General features: G+C 32.3%; 1 protein-coding gene across 5 annotated transcripts; it reads left to right on the top strand.

Annotated features, from left to right (window-relative positions):
* The first annotated feature begins 110 nt into the window (after positions 1-110).
* On the top strand, positions 111-14,395 carry LOC123685153 (1-phosphatidylinositol 4,5-bisphosphate phosphodiesterase). Of its 5 annotated transcripts, none has more exons than XM_045624769.1 (20): positions 111-249; positions 1,446-1,622; positions 1,957-2,154; positions 5,275-5,354; positions 7,582-7,818; positions 9,374-9,568; positions 9,970-10,178; positions 10,235-10,429; positions 10,483-10,588; positions 10,797-10,926; positions 11,134-11,284; positions 11,343-11,500; positions 11,566-11,772; positions 11,990-12,206; positions 12,266-12,504; positions 12,847-12,898; positions 12,948-13,125; positions 13,350-13,611; positions 13,666-13,948; positions 14,013-14,395. In XM_045624769.1, the coding sequence occupies exons 2-19, from the start codon at positions 1,452-1,454 to the stop codon at positions 13,921-13,923; spliced, it is 3,243 nt and encodes a 1,080-aa protein (XP_045480725.1). In that variant the 5' UTR covers positions 111-249; positions 1,446-1,451; the 3' UTR covers positions 13,924-13,948; positions 14,013-14,395. The 5 variants fall into 5 exon arrangements, with proteins under 5 accessions (XP_045480725.1, XP_045480726.1, XP_045480727.1 ...); XM_045624770.1 differs by having other exon boundaries at positions 122-249; positions 1,219-1,622; XM_045624771.1 differs by lacking the exon at positions 111-249 and adding an exon at positions 1,079-1,161 and having other exon boundaries at positions 1,219-1,622.
* The last annotated feature ends 32 nt before the right edge of the window (positions 14,396-14,427 follow it).

Below are 14,427 nucleotides of genomic sequence, written 5' to 3'. Positions count from 1 at the left end.
TAACTGCTATCAATGACATATTCCAAGATAAATTTCAATAAGGAAAACTAATTTTCAACCAAGGAAATTAATTTGAAATTATAATATTGCAAATAACATTAACTTCCTACCAATATTATGGTTTCAATATACCAGAGTGAAGTATTGATTTATCCCAATTGAATTAGCGTAAAAGCTGAAAGGATTCACTTAACTTTAATATTTTGTTATTTATGTCTTGACCAATTGATTAGATGTATCGTCCTTCAAGTAAGTTAAAAATAAAATTCATTACTCTATGGATGTTCAAGAATATTTCTCCTTGTACCTATTTCTTCTTCCGAAGTATCAATTAAAAATTCATAATTTCCTAGTAATGTTTGCCCTTGTAGAATACTTTTCGTATCTACCCAATACCTAGCCATTGTTTTTGGTAAAATACCTATACCTGCTATTATTATATTGGAGTAGTAAATTATAACAGTATATTAGACACTGTTGTGAAAATATGTAATATGTTTATAAAAACAGATTACATTCAGTCAGAATTTCAGAAATTATGAAATTAATCATTAGTTTAATTTGAGTTTTAATCTAATTATTACTTTTGAAAAATATAGGAGAACTTTTGCAACTCCAACATGTTAATTTTCAGCTTTGTCGTAATGCGAATCTATCGCATAGTAGTGACTTAAAAATTAGATGAAGAGGTATAATTCAAAATTTTTCTAAGGGTTTTCATCTTGCTTCGAAAATAAATATATAATAGAAGGATGATTCCCCAAATCCGGTATCAGTCGGTTGTCTCTGCATCATCTCAGACATAGAAAACCGTAGATTAAGTAAATTCTATTATTATTATATTATCGCTAAAAAATGTAAATCATTTAAAAAAAATTAATAATAACTCTACGGGTTTGTTAATCAATTGCTTTGAGCCTCGAGTTGAAATGATTTGGAGAAAAACAGAAGTATGGATTAAAAAGGAACCATTTTACATATCTTTAAATGTTTCATATCTTAACATTTCGAAATAATTTGATAATAATATATTCAATGAAACTTTGCTTTCAATTCTATGGTCAGTTTATTGTCATCTTGACAATTGAATCAAAGACCATAATTGAATTAATTCAATTAATCCATATCTACCGGCGCGTGCATATCGGATGTTATTTTTTTGTAAGAGTTACCCAACATTATATTGGTTACTCTGTGGAATTATACATTGATTTTTAGTTACGTCAGGTTCGTGAGAAACGTCAGACAGCGGAGTTAATTATGTTTTGGCCGGGAATTGATGTTTTCAAGTTACGCATCGAAGATTAATCGGATAAACAACATGTACATCATCAAAGCAATCGAAGGAGGTTATTTCAAACCAGCACTTGTTTATGTTACATCTTCTGCCACTGCTTGGGAGATGGAGAATCAATTTCATTGAGAAAAAAATTTCATTATTCTAGACGACAATGACAAAAAAATTTGAGTTTGATTGGCACATACCTGTACCTGAATGCCTTTCAACCGGTTGTGTATTTGATAGATGGACGGAAGAGAAAGATAATACTGAACTTGAACAAAAGGCACTTTTTAAGGTTGATCAATATGGGTTCTTCATTTATTGGAAAAGTGAAGGAAGGGTAAGTCAATATTTTTGAGTGTTAATGAATTGAATCAAATATTTAGATCATTGTTTATTTTGGACTTTCCTACCTGTTAGGGATGAAAGTATTAGATTGTTTCTATTTCCGTAATCCAATCATTTAGTTTCCAATTTTCCCCTCAAACTTAAAAAAAATCTGAAATTCATGCACACTTTTCATTACAGTCGATATAAAATTTTCCGAAAGATTATCACATCTCAACATGAAAAAATATTCACTGATAAAGTTTAAAATGCGTCTTCTACATGTTATGTTCAATTGGCATTGTAAACCGTATGAAAGATTCACTCTATTTTTATTAATATTACAGGAGGGCGATGTTATTGAACTATGTCAAGTCAGTGATATTCGTGCAGGAGGATTACCTAAAGATTCAAGGCTACTTAATTCTATCGTGAGCAAGCATGGAAATGATGTAGAAGAAAAGTCTTTGACCATCTGCAGCGGGACAGATTATATAAATATAAATTATCAGCATTTGATCTGTCCCAATGCTGAAACTGCTAAGGTAAGATATTTGGTGAAGTAATTTTTGAAAATACAATGAATTCATTCATAGTTATCATTTGTGTAATTTTATTGATAGAGAAAAAATATTAATGACATTTTTTGCAACTTCTACAATTTAGGAAAAAAAATTAAACTATTCAAATCCTTTACACATTGATGATCTTTGACCAAGCAATTAGAGTTCAGTCAGATCATTAAGATCTGAAGTGACTACAAAATCATTACTTAACTATGAGTCATATGGCTGAAATTTACTAGGTGTAAAGGATTTTGAAACAAGTTTTGCAGTCTTGCGGTGATATAGTAAACTTATGATATTTAATTTCTCAAACACCTTTGTTAATTCATTTAGAAATCAGATTATTTTAACTAAATTTTAAAGTTTCGTTATGAAACTTCATACTTCGCTTCAAAATACGTAAAATAAAGTATGTATGTTTAAAGAAGCATGTTTAAAGGTTTGGCTGGATGGTTTACGAATAATTACGCATAATGTGAAAGCCAATAACTTCTGTCCAATGACTTGTTTGAAGAAGCAGTAAGTTTTGCCATAAACCATAATGAAGTTGAAGTATCTGAATGTTCATAGAATAGAAATTTTGATGGACCTGCAAAATTAAACAATGACAATATTATTGCATGATTTATCTTTAAGTTGATCACACTTGAGAGCTGAATTGAAATTCAACTGCCTTTTATCCAAATTTATAACTTGCTAAAAAACCTTAAAGAAAGCCAGAAGTGTTGCTTGATCTGAGATTTTCTAGTTAAATGCTGTCCTTGTTTTAATGGTGCCCACTCACCAGGCTCCTTGGAAGCCGGCTTCCGGTCTATTTACAGTTGTGCAGCTGGGGACTCGGCCGCCTGACTGTAAATCAAGCACGGAATTCGACTGCTCGACTTGAAGGTGCTCTGAATGCTCAAAAACGGAAGCCTGGTGAATGGCGGGTTTGAGAGGGAGTTTTGAAATATTTTGCTTTCAATCAAAGCAACCTTTTTGGAAGTATGAAAGAACTGAGAAATATATTTCAACTATTACAGAAAAACTGTCAAAGAAGTGAGAGATTATTGGTGACTAGATTATAATTTAGGGGCCAAAAAATCAATAATTGGTAAATATATTATTTCAAATGATATACATATTATGTATACAGGATGTCCCATAAGTGGCACATCACAGTGACACCGGAGGTAGGTCAGCTAAAGAGGGACCTAACCAGCCTAACATGACCCCAGTAAAAGTTGCATGGTTTTCGAGTTATTACCAAATTACGTTTTTTAGTGAATTTTCACCTTTTTTAACATTATCAGGGTCAGAATTCTGCTGGAAAGCTCTCGAAGCTTATTTTTTTTGTTGTAATGGAATCTTAAATAGTTATTTAAGATGACATGAGTATGATTCTGTCAAAAAGTTATGTGGATTTCCGTAAATTAATGGATAAATCTTGATTTCAATTGCTAGCAAAACGAGAACTTCGACTTTGGACACCTGCTGTGAAAAAAAAATCCTTGAAACAAAACGAGCAAGTAACATTCAAAAAATTGGGCATTTTAGACAGATTTAGAAATGGTACAATACACGAATTTTATGCCCATAAAACTAGGTATTTTCATAATTTTACCGATGCCCTACTTAACTAAGTTGAAACTAGGAACCCCGCTATCAGGTAATTTTGCCGCTTGCTATGACATTACATTTGATACCGGGCTTTGTTATTATTTGTTAAAGTCACAATAGGGAAAAAGATGGATTAGGGGAAGCGAAAAAGGAATATTATTGAAAAAAAAAATAAATTAATTAAAAACAGACTTAACTTTCGATTATTTATTTAATTCTTGAATCTAACTTACAGTAAATGTTCAAAATGTTTCCCTCGGACTCTAATGCATAAATGACACCGTTTTATAAAATTACGATTCAATTTTCTTAAACTAATTTCCGATATGGTCCGGGTTGCGTCGAATACGCGTTCACGCAATTCTTCCTCGCTTCTTATTTGACGCAGCCCGGACCATATCGGAAATTAGTTTAAGAAAATTGAATCGTAATTTTATAAAACGGTGTCATTTATGCATTAAAGTCCGAGGGAAACAGTTTGAACATTTACTGATAGTTAGATTTAAGAATTAAATAAATAATCGAAAGTTAAGTCTGTTTTTAATTAATTTACCTTTTTTTTCAATAATATTCCTTTTTCGCTTCCCCTAATCCATCTTTTTCCCTATTGTGACTTTAACAAATAATAACAAAGCCCGGTATCAAATGTAATGTCATAGCAAGCGGCAAAATTACCTGATAGCGGGGTTCCTAGTTTCAACTTAGTTAAGGTTAAGTAGGGCATCGGTAAAATGATGAAAATGCCTAGTGTTATGGGCATAAGATTCGTGTATTGTACCATTTCTAAATCTGTCTAAAATGCCCAATTTTTTGATGTTACTTGCTCGTTTTGTTTCAAGGATTTTTTTTTCACAGCAGGTGTCCAAAGTCGAAGTTCTCGTTTTGCTAGCAATTGAAATCAAGATTTATCCATTAATTTACGGAAATCCACATAACTTTTTGACAGAATCATACTCATGTCATCTTAAATAACTATTCAAGATTCCATTACAACAAAAAAAATAAGCTTCGAGAGCTTTCCAGCAGAATTCTGACCCTGACAATGTTAAAAAAGGTGAAAATTCACTAAAAAACGTAATTTGGTAATAACTCGAAAACCATGCAACTTTTACTGGGGTCATGTTAGGCTGGTTAGGTCCCTCTTTAGCTGACCTACCTCCGGTGTCACTGTGACGTGCCACTTATGGGACACCCTGTATAAAAGGGTTTTCTAGTCAAGGCTTTTTGGATTTAACTAATTCTTTTATATCACAACCATCTTTTAACTTGAAGACAGAGCAAAGATACCTGAATATAAATAAAAAATTAATCCCAAAATATTTGTGTGTGTGTGTGTAATTTTACCCATGAATTATAACCATGTAGAACTTGATGCTATCAGATCGATTCCCCTTGTTTGAAAAATCAATGTCAATTCAATTCTTAATGAAAAATAAATGAGTTCAGCTCATCTGGCATTTATATGCATGTTTCTTATTCTTTGCATGGGCATGGTAATAGGAGTGGCAAGCTGCATTGAGGAGCATAACTCACAACAACAAAATGGCTAATATTTGCCCCAGAACTGCGTTGATGAAACAGTGAGTCGCTTTTGTTTAATAGTCACAATGTAAAAGTTTAAATACTCATATAATATTTAACTGAGCAATTATAGTATATTTATTTTAGCAGTGGCATAATGTCACGGATGTCGAATTAGAGATTCCTACTGTATCCACCTGTAAATGTACACACGCAATTTCTAAAGTTTGTGTTGTCAACTATTTATATTTGCTATGTTGCTGTTGTACTTATTTTGATCGTGCGTATTTATTTCATTCATATAAAGATTTGGTTTTGGTTGTTTCTGCTTTAATTTTCATCTGCTATACTCATTTTTATCAGCATTAATTTAAAAAATTAATTTCATAAAAATTTTAATAACTCCTAATCTTACAGTATACGTTTTAAGCAATAAAAAGTGTTGTTTTTACAGTCTGGCAACTACATGCTCCTTTGATCGCTGACGTCATGTCATTGCTAAAATAAATGTATTATATCACTTGCTGATATGGGACGCCGTATGGAAAAAAATCTATCACAAGAAAATTTTCTATTTAGCTCATCTTACAATTCCATGTTCCAGATTTTACATTTTTTTTTATGGTTCTAAACTGTTAATAGTCTTCCTAAAATTATAGAAAAAAATATTGGTTAACATCTAATTATCATTATATATGATAAATTTTATTCTATATGGTTATTGAAATGAATCACAAAGCTTAAATGTTGTAATTACTTTATTACACATAGCTTATAGATATATTTGTTACATCAGTTCAACCCATTGAAGTATACTTATCACGAAAATGAGTTGTTTTATGAATTACACTCATGGTAGATTCATATACAGAGTGAATAACAAAAATTATATCTTAGGTATATACTATTTTGTAGAATAATGTTGGAACAGGTCAATTTTTATTTCAAGTCACTCAAATTTCCATGTATAATTGAGGAGTTTAACATGGGAGGAGGGTTTATCCTCAATTCTACATTCAAAGTTGTGTAGCTTTCTATAAAATAGTAAATACTCAAGATATGAATTTTGTGTGTTTCTTTTTACTCACTCTGTATATGCAGTAAAAACTGAACAGAAAAAGCTTGCAACACACAAACTGTTCGTTGAAAATGACATTGGTGCAACATTTTATTGTTGGATTATTAACTTAAATTAATTTTTTTTTCACTAATCAGTAACATTCTAAAACTTCTAACCTTAAGATAGTTGTAAATTTTTAAATGACTTGAAATTATTCAGCATGTCCGAAGTTTTATTTTCAGCCTCTACACTAACCTTATTCACCGAGATAACATTTTTTGAAAAATTTAATATGTATTTGAAGGTAATTCAAATTCAATGATTTACCATCAATAATATCGATATTAGGAAGACTTGTCTTATTAGTTAATAAGAAATTAGCTATATTAACAAAAAATAACTATACTCAACTTGTCAAAATATACAGGGCCGCCCACATAACAGTCCAGATAACGCCAACAGGGGAAAATTTTTTCTTGAAGGGGGACATCTTGTGATTGCAAATTCGTGGGTTTACTATCATCTTTTTATGCAACATTTCCCATTCTAGACATTATCAAGAAACAAAATTTCGAAGGGTCTCTCCCCGTACGAAAGTTATCATGTTTACGCTAAAAAAATATAGATCACGGGGGATATCTTGTGATTGCAAATTCGTGGGTTTACTATAATATTTTTATGCAACATTTCCCATTCTAGACATTATCAAGAAACAAAATTTCGAAGGGTCTCTCCCCGTACGAAAGTTATCATGTTTACGCTAAAAAAATATTGATCACGGTGGACTTGAACACAGGTCCAATTCATCAATGTCGTCCTCTATTCTTAGCTAAAACTCTTCTCTATTGAAGTGCGTCCTTAAAATATCACATCAGAAGGGTATATTCTGTGCCAAGGTTACCGTCAAGCTGAGTATAGTTATACTAGTATTTTCGCTTATAGGGACCAAATTTCATGCAAAAAAACTCCTATAATTCCTGAGAAATGTTCTGGACGACGGACGGACAGATTTTTTATTTGTTTTCTATTCCCCGAATGATTACATAGACTTATTATTGAAAATAATAAATCATATTCACGGAAATATTCGGTTGGACTATTTTATGTGAGCCATCCTGTATATCAGATTCACGATGAATATTCACATAAATTTGAAATACTTTCGTTCAGAAAAAATAAATTATTCGAGGGTTTTTCCTAGGAATTATATAATTTTGCATTTGCAGCTGGATGAGACTAACTTTTCTGGTTGATGCAAAGGGCAAAGTTCCTGTCAAAGTTGTTGCTCGGACTTTTGCTTCTGGGAAAACGGAAAAATTGGTATATCAATGTTTGTCGGAAATGGGCCTTCCAAGTGGAAAGAATGACATTATTGAACCGGAGGATTTTGTTTTTGATAAGTTCTACGCGCTATATCACAAAATATGTCCGAGAAATGACATAGAAGAACTGTTTCAATCAATGTAAGCCATATTTTTATTGATTAATGTAATATCGCAAAGGACCCCGCACGGTTTCTATGGAAAATGGGTCCCAGTCGAATTGGCTGAAAATTTAGTATAATGTAGTTTATGAAGTCCTGATCAAATGTCTCTATGGGCACAACAAGATCTAATGTACAGTTTTTGAGATACAGGGTGTCAAACATGCAGAGAGAGGGTTGTTACTTACCTTTATTAGAAAATCAATTATGTGGCGATTTTTTTGTTACAAAAAGTTGAAGATAATAATTACAATCTCAATATTGTCGACACGAGTTGTAATAAGAAGTTGTAAGACTCCGTATACAGGGTTATTAATAACTCAGTCAAACGCAAAAGCTCATAGACTTGCAGAATAAGTAAAAAACATATGATTTTAATATTGGGTGATCTGAGGTTACTATTATACGGGGTCTTCCACTTTTTTAGTTGTAGTAATTCAATTTTTTTCAGAAACATATAGAAAAATTAAACATAAAAGTAATAAATATAATATGATCATTATTCTGTGGCTATTGTCTATTTGTTGCATCTTGTACGGATCATATAATTCGGTTAATAATAATCCGTACATAATCATAATTACAATGTCTTAACAGACATGGTATGAACTGGTAAGAAATGCGTTTAATGCAGTAGTCTCCCACTTGATTGCTGCATCATCATGCGGTCGACCAGGATCCGTACAAGATGCAACAAATAGACAAGAGCCACAGAATACTGATCATATTATATTTAGTTTTCTACTTTTATGTTTAATTTTTCTATATGTTCCTGAAAAAAATTAAATTACTACAACTAAAAAAATGGAAGACCCCGTATAATAGTAACCTCAGATCACCCAATATTAAAATCATATGTTTTTTACTTATTCTGCAAGTCTATGAGCTTTTGCGTTTGACTGAGTTTGTTTAAATAATTACATAAAAATTATGTAATTATTAATAACCCTGTATACGGAGTCTTACAACTTCTTATTACAACTCGTGTCGACAATATTGAGAGTGTAATTATTATCTTCAACTTTTTGTAACAAAAAAATTGCCACATTATTGATTTTCTAAAGGTAAAGGTTCTCTCTGCATGTTTGACACCCTGTATCTCAAAAACTGTACATTAGATCTTGTTGTGCCCATAGAGACATTTGATCAGGACTTCATAAACTACATTATACTAAATTTTCAGTCAATTCGACTGGGACCCATTTTCCATAGAAAATATGTTCCTAATCAAATGGAAAGGAATGAAAAAGTAAAGCCGCAAATGCTTCGTTTTTTTGTCTTGCGGTGTCGCTTGCTTTTTTTCAGTTTTTCCTCATAGCATTTGCACCTCTCAAGATATTCAGCTGGAATTTGTCAAAGGTTATACTTTAATGTTATCAATTTCCCGTGAATAGTTGATTCAACTTCAACACCCTGTATCATAAAAACGAAGCGATTGCGGACCCATGTTTATCGGACTCTTTTCTTGATGTCATCAAAGTAATCACCTCTCTTTGTTTGGATGAGATTCTCATTATAGTCTTTCTATCATGCAGAACTGAAGGTAAAGGCGAAACTATGAATTTGGATCAATTGATCAACTTTTTGAATGAAAAACAACGAGATCCACGTTTGAACGAGATATTGTATCCATTGTACGATGAAAAGAGAGCAGCAGAAATAATTGCAACATACGAACAAATCGAAGATAACATCAAAGAAAATAAGCTATCTAAAGATGGATTTATAAGGTAATGAGGGAAATAATAATTGAATGAATCAATTTTACAGAGTTGTTGAGATAGAAAATATTGAGATTAGACCAATAAGTAATTATTTATTTGGAAAAACGAAAAATTTGAATACAATCAGAATGACACTTAAGAGGGAACACCACCATGTGGCTGCCCAGTTCGAAAAGAAATTTGTGATACATATCTCTTCTTACAAATCATCGATTTTTATGGGGTTTTCACATTCTTTAAACAATAATTTATAGAAAGTAAATATTTTCAATTGGCGAATGAAAAACAAAAAAAGAATTTTGGATAACTTCTCGTTTTTCGCAAAAAAATTGATGATATGTACTTTGTACAAACCACTGATATATTTTCAAAATATTCGTAAAAAAAACTACCAAAAACTTTTTCAGATATCTCATGTCGGATGAGAATGCACCGGTGTTTTTGGACCGCTTGGTGACTTACATGGACATGGATCAACCTCTTTGTGCGTATTACATTAATTCTAGTCATAATACATACCTCAGCGGTCGTCAGTTTGGCGGTAAATCTTCTGTAGAAATGTACCGTCAAGTTTTGCTGGCTGGATGTCGTTGCGTTGAACTTGATTGCTGGGATGGTAAGAGCTTTAAGCGAATATAAGACCGTTTGAATTGATTGGCAATCGAATTTAAGGTAGGGGTGAAGATGAGGAACCTATCATAACGCACGGAAGGGCAATGTGCACTGATATTCTCTTCAAGGATGTGATTTATGCTATACGTGACACTGCTTTTGTCACGTCAGACTATCCTGTCATCCTATCGTTTGAAAATCATTGCTGCAAGTCTCAACAGCATAAACTTGCCAAATATTGTGATGAAATTTTGGGTGAGATAAAATGAAAATTTTTGCAGTAGTGATTTTACACTAGCGATTTTCAGGTGATTTTTTGTTGAAAGAATCTTTGGATGATTATCCCTTAGAGCCTGGTGCTCCTTTACCACCACCGTCAGCTTTGAAAAGGAAGATTCTCATAAAAAATAAAAGGTGCTTTTTGATAATTTTTTTCCAAATATTTCAATTTTCTTTTATTTCCTTATACTGGTATAACATGGAAATTTTGATGTGCTTCTTCTATTCATTTTGATTCATCAAAATATAAATAAAACAATAAATGTTTCTTTAATTCATTTCATCTGAGAACTTTTGAATTGTAAGCAGTTGTTTTATGCTTCAAAAAAATTTTTTACCACAGATTGAAACCTGAAGTGGAGAAACAGGAACTGGAATTGTTCAGACAGGGACAGTTTGTTATTGAAGATGAAGAGAAAGAAGATGCTAGTGCATCTGCAGATAGAACATTGCCTCCTGATATTTCAGCTGAGGTGTGTATTGTAAAAAATACTTAAAACAATTGTAGTGAAGTTCAATTGATCATATTAGTGTATTTTTTATGTCAACTTCATTCCAGAAATCACTCTAAAAAAATAGTCCGATCATTTTTTCTTTATCATATTAAAATAAACGTAACTGTCCGTAACCAAATAATATAATGGTGTTATTTATAAGAGTTATTTCCTTTTCAATATTAGACTCCTGCCCCTGATGGAGTTCCTCTACCTGATGGGGAAGCAGCTCCACCTGTCCAATACACTGGTTCAACCACCAATGTTCATCCCTGGCTAAGTTCCATGATAAACTACGCTCAACCCGTAAAATTTCAAGGATTCGATGTGGCCGAAGGTATTTTTGTTTTAGTATCTGTTTTCTGCGAAATTTTAATTTTTTGTTATAATTAAAGAAAAAAATATCCATCATAACATGTCCAGTTTCTCTGAGCCTACTGGTTTGAACTATCTGAGAACGCAGGCTATTGAATTTGTCAATTATAACAAGAGGCAGATGTCTAGGATTTATCCGAGCGGTGCCAGAGCTAATTCCTCCAATTATATGCCTCAGGTAAGATTATCGAATTTTAACGATTGAATTTATTCTTGTTGACAACGATACTTTCGATGAACTAGGTTTTCTGGAATGCTGGTTGCCAAATGGTTTCACTCAACTTTCAAACGTCAGATCTGCCCATGCAGTTGAATCAAGGAAAATTCGAATATAACGGAAACTGTGGTTATCTATTGAAACCAGATTTCATGAGGCGCCATGATCGTACTTTTGATCCATTTGCTGAATGTCCAGTGGATGGTGTTATTGCTGCCCAGTGTTCTGTACAAGTAAGTAACTAAAATTGTAATGTTACTATACTATACATTACTATGTATAAAAGTCACTACATGGATGGACTTTAGATACCTTCACACGAACCTGATGGATAGACACTGAGAGATCAAAATTTAATAAAAATAAAACTGATCTTCCAATGATACCATCCTCACGATTTTGAATTTAAGATCAATTGGATTCCGAAGAATCAACTGTTTGCTTTTTAAGGTTATCGCAGGCCAATTCTTATCGGACAAGAAAGTGGGAACTTATGTTGAGGTAGATATGTATGGCTTACCCACGGATACCATAAGGAAAGAGTTCAAAACCAGAATGGTACCAGCTAACGGCCTGAATCCTGTTTACAAAGAAGACCCATTCTTGTTCAGAAAAATTGTTCTACCCGATCTTGCCGTATTACGTTTTGGTGTTTATGATGAAAGCGGTGGGTCTTCTCGATATCAATCACCTTTCCTAATGTTATATCACTTATCAATATTGTAGGAAAGTTACTGGGTCAACGAATCTTACCTTTGGATGGTTTACAAGCTGGTTATCGTCATATATCTTTGAGGACTGAAGCAAACTTCCCAATGTCTCTACCTATGTTGTTCTGTAACATCGAATTGAAAATTTATGTTCCTGATGGTTTTGAAGATTTCATGGCTGCATTGAGTGATCCCCGAGGTTTCATGGGTGCCCAAAAGAAACAAAATGAGCAAATGTCTTCTATGGGGATAGAGGTAAATATCAAACTGCTGAAGTATAGAGAAAGGTGAAAACCATAAGGATAGGAATACTAGTCTTAGAGGTTAGGTTTAAGTAGAATGTCAAATATGAATATCACGTTAGAACATGGTAGTGATCCTCTATATCTGGACATACTAAAATTGGATAAAAATGTTCAAAGATACAGCTGTTACAAGAATATTAAGATGCACAGACTGAAAGACCGCCACTAAATTTCAGAATGACCTGAAATGCAGTTTGCCATCAGAAATTTTGAAATCTAGAGGCGAAAAATTGTTCTCCACTGTATATAGTTGTTTTTCTATGATTGGAAAATAACTGGAATATTTCTTTAGGTGACTGATAGTAAGGATACCAAAAAAGATGTCAAAGAGGAGAAAAAAGAAGGTAAGATATTGTATTCTATTTATTCTTTTGCATAACCATTTTTTTGCAGAGCCATTAGTTTTTGAGCCTATCACCTTTGAAACAATAAGGCAAGATAAAGCATTTCAAAAAACTACCAAAAAACATCAAAAAGAATTTGACGCTATGAAGAAAAAGCAAACTAAAGAGAAGATGGCTGTTCAAAAATCACAATGCAGTGCCATTGATAAACTTTGCAAGGGCAAGAAGTAAGAATTATTTCAACATTGTTCTGTATACAAATGTTATTTCTTAAATGGAAAAACAGATTCGCCATTTTGCAATTCAAAATTCGATATTTTTATACATTGTGAAAATCAAAAAACATACTTTTAGAGAACACAGCAAACAAAATATCAAGAATCTCTTCGAGTAGGCTCTAAATCACCATCTCTGGCAATAATTCAGATTTTGTGATTATTGTATGTTTTAGCAAAAGTGATCTTGTCAATGATCCGTCTGTTAGAAAACTGGTATCAGAGCAGACTGTAGAATGGAGTGGTTTGATGGAGAGGCACAGAAAGCAAGAGTGGGAGTTCCTGAGAACTCAGCTAGACGATCAAAGAGACATTATGAGAAAACATATGGAGTTATTACAAGCAGGTCAAATGAAGTTGCTGGAAGCTAGACAGGATAGAGACAAAAAAGAAATGAACACTCGTCAAGCTAAGATTTCCGTTGAAACCGCAAAAGAGGTTGCAGAAAGTCATTCGAAAGTTTTCTACGAAATTAATCAATATTTTTTTCAGGTTGCCAATGATAAAACTTTGAAAACAAAAAAGGACAAAGAACGCAGATTGAAAGAAAAGCAACAAACCAATGATAAACGTTTCTTAGATGAACACAAAACTGCAGCTATCAAACATGCAAAGCAGAGGGAAAAACTCAAATTGCAACATGAGAAACAGTTGGAAATGTTATCCCATGATATCCAAAGAATGATTGATATGTACAAAAATGAGGAATTGGAGTATGATTTAACAAGCAAATGTGAATTTTTCGTTTGAAGAGTTCCATCAAACTTGTTCAAAGGTGAAATTATAAATATGGTTTACTTTATTTCCAAAAAAGAATTAATTGATTGATTCTCTTTCAGGAATGGTAAAGTGATTAATTATTATTCCCAGTGAATTTCAATAGATATTTAACATTTATAATAACTAGATTTAAAATGGGACCATCTTCATTACGTCTCATGTCGTTTATGCTCGATAGAAAGTCAGTAATAGTTCAATATTTAATCTATAGATTACTGTTTGAAAATTCAGTAGTTTTCAATTGAGTAATAGATGCCTAAACAATGAATTACATTAAAGTATTCTATGGAGTTAAGAAATTTATTATTTAATATTAACTGAACTCTTTGTAAAATATAATTGAATTTCTTCAATATACTGTTATTCTGTCTAAGATATTTCGAAAGGTAAATGTTATTTTTTGTACAAATTAGTTCTATGTTTTTTCAATGTATACTAAATTGTTATGGTTTTAAAAACTTTTATTGTTGATTC

Source organism: Harmonia axyridis, chromosome 7, assembly GCF_914767665.1.
Source record: "Harmonia axyridis chromosome 7, icHarAxyr1.1, whole genome shotgun sequence".
NCBI lineage: Eukaryota > Metazoa > Arthropoda > Insecta > Coleoptera > Coccinellidae > Harmonia > Harmonia axyridis.
Note: the sequence above shows the minus strand (reverse complement) of the source record. Positions and strands in the feature narration are given on the sequence as shown.

Bases quoted from the DNA above. Each gene is read 5' to 3' on its own strand.
- LOC123685153 (XM_045624769.1), top strand. From the start codon at position 1,452: ATGACAAAAAAATTTGAGTTTGATTGGCACATACCTGTACCTGAATGC. The intron at 2,155-5,274 runs GTAAGATATTTG...GCATGGTAATAG, and splicing joins CCAATGCTGAAACTGCTAAG to GAGTGGCAAGCTGCATTGAG. The intron at 12,207-12,265 runs GTGGGTCTTCTC...TCAATATTGTAG, and splicing joins TGGTGTTTATGATGAAAGCG to GAAAGTTACTGGGTCAACGA.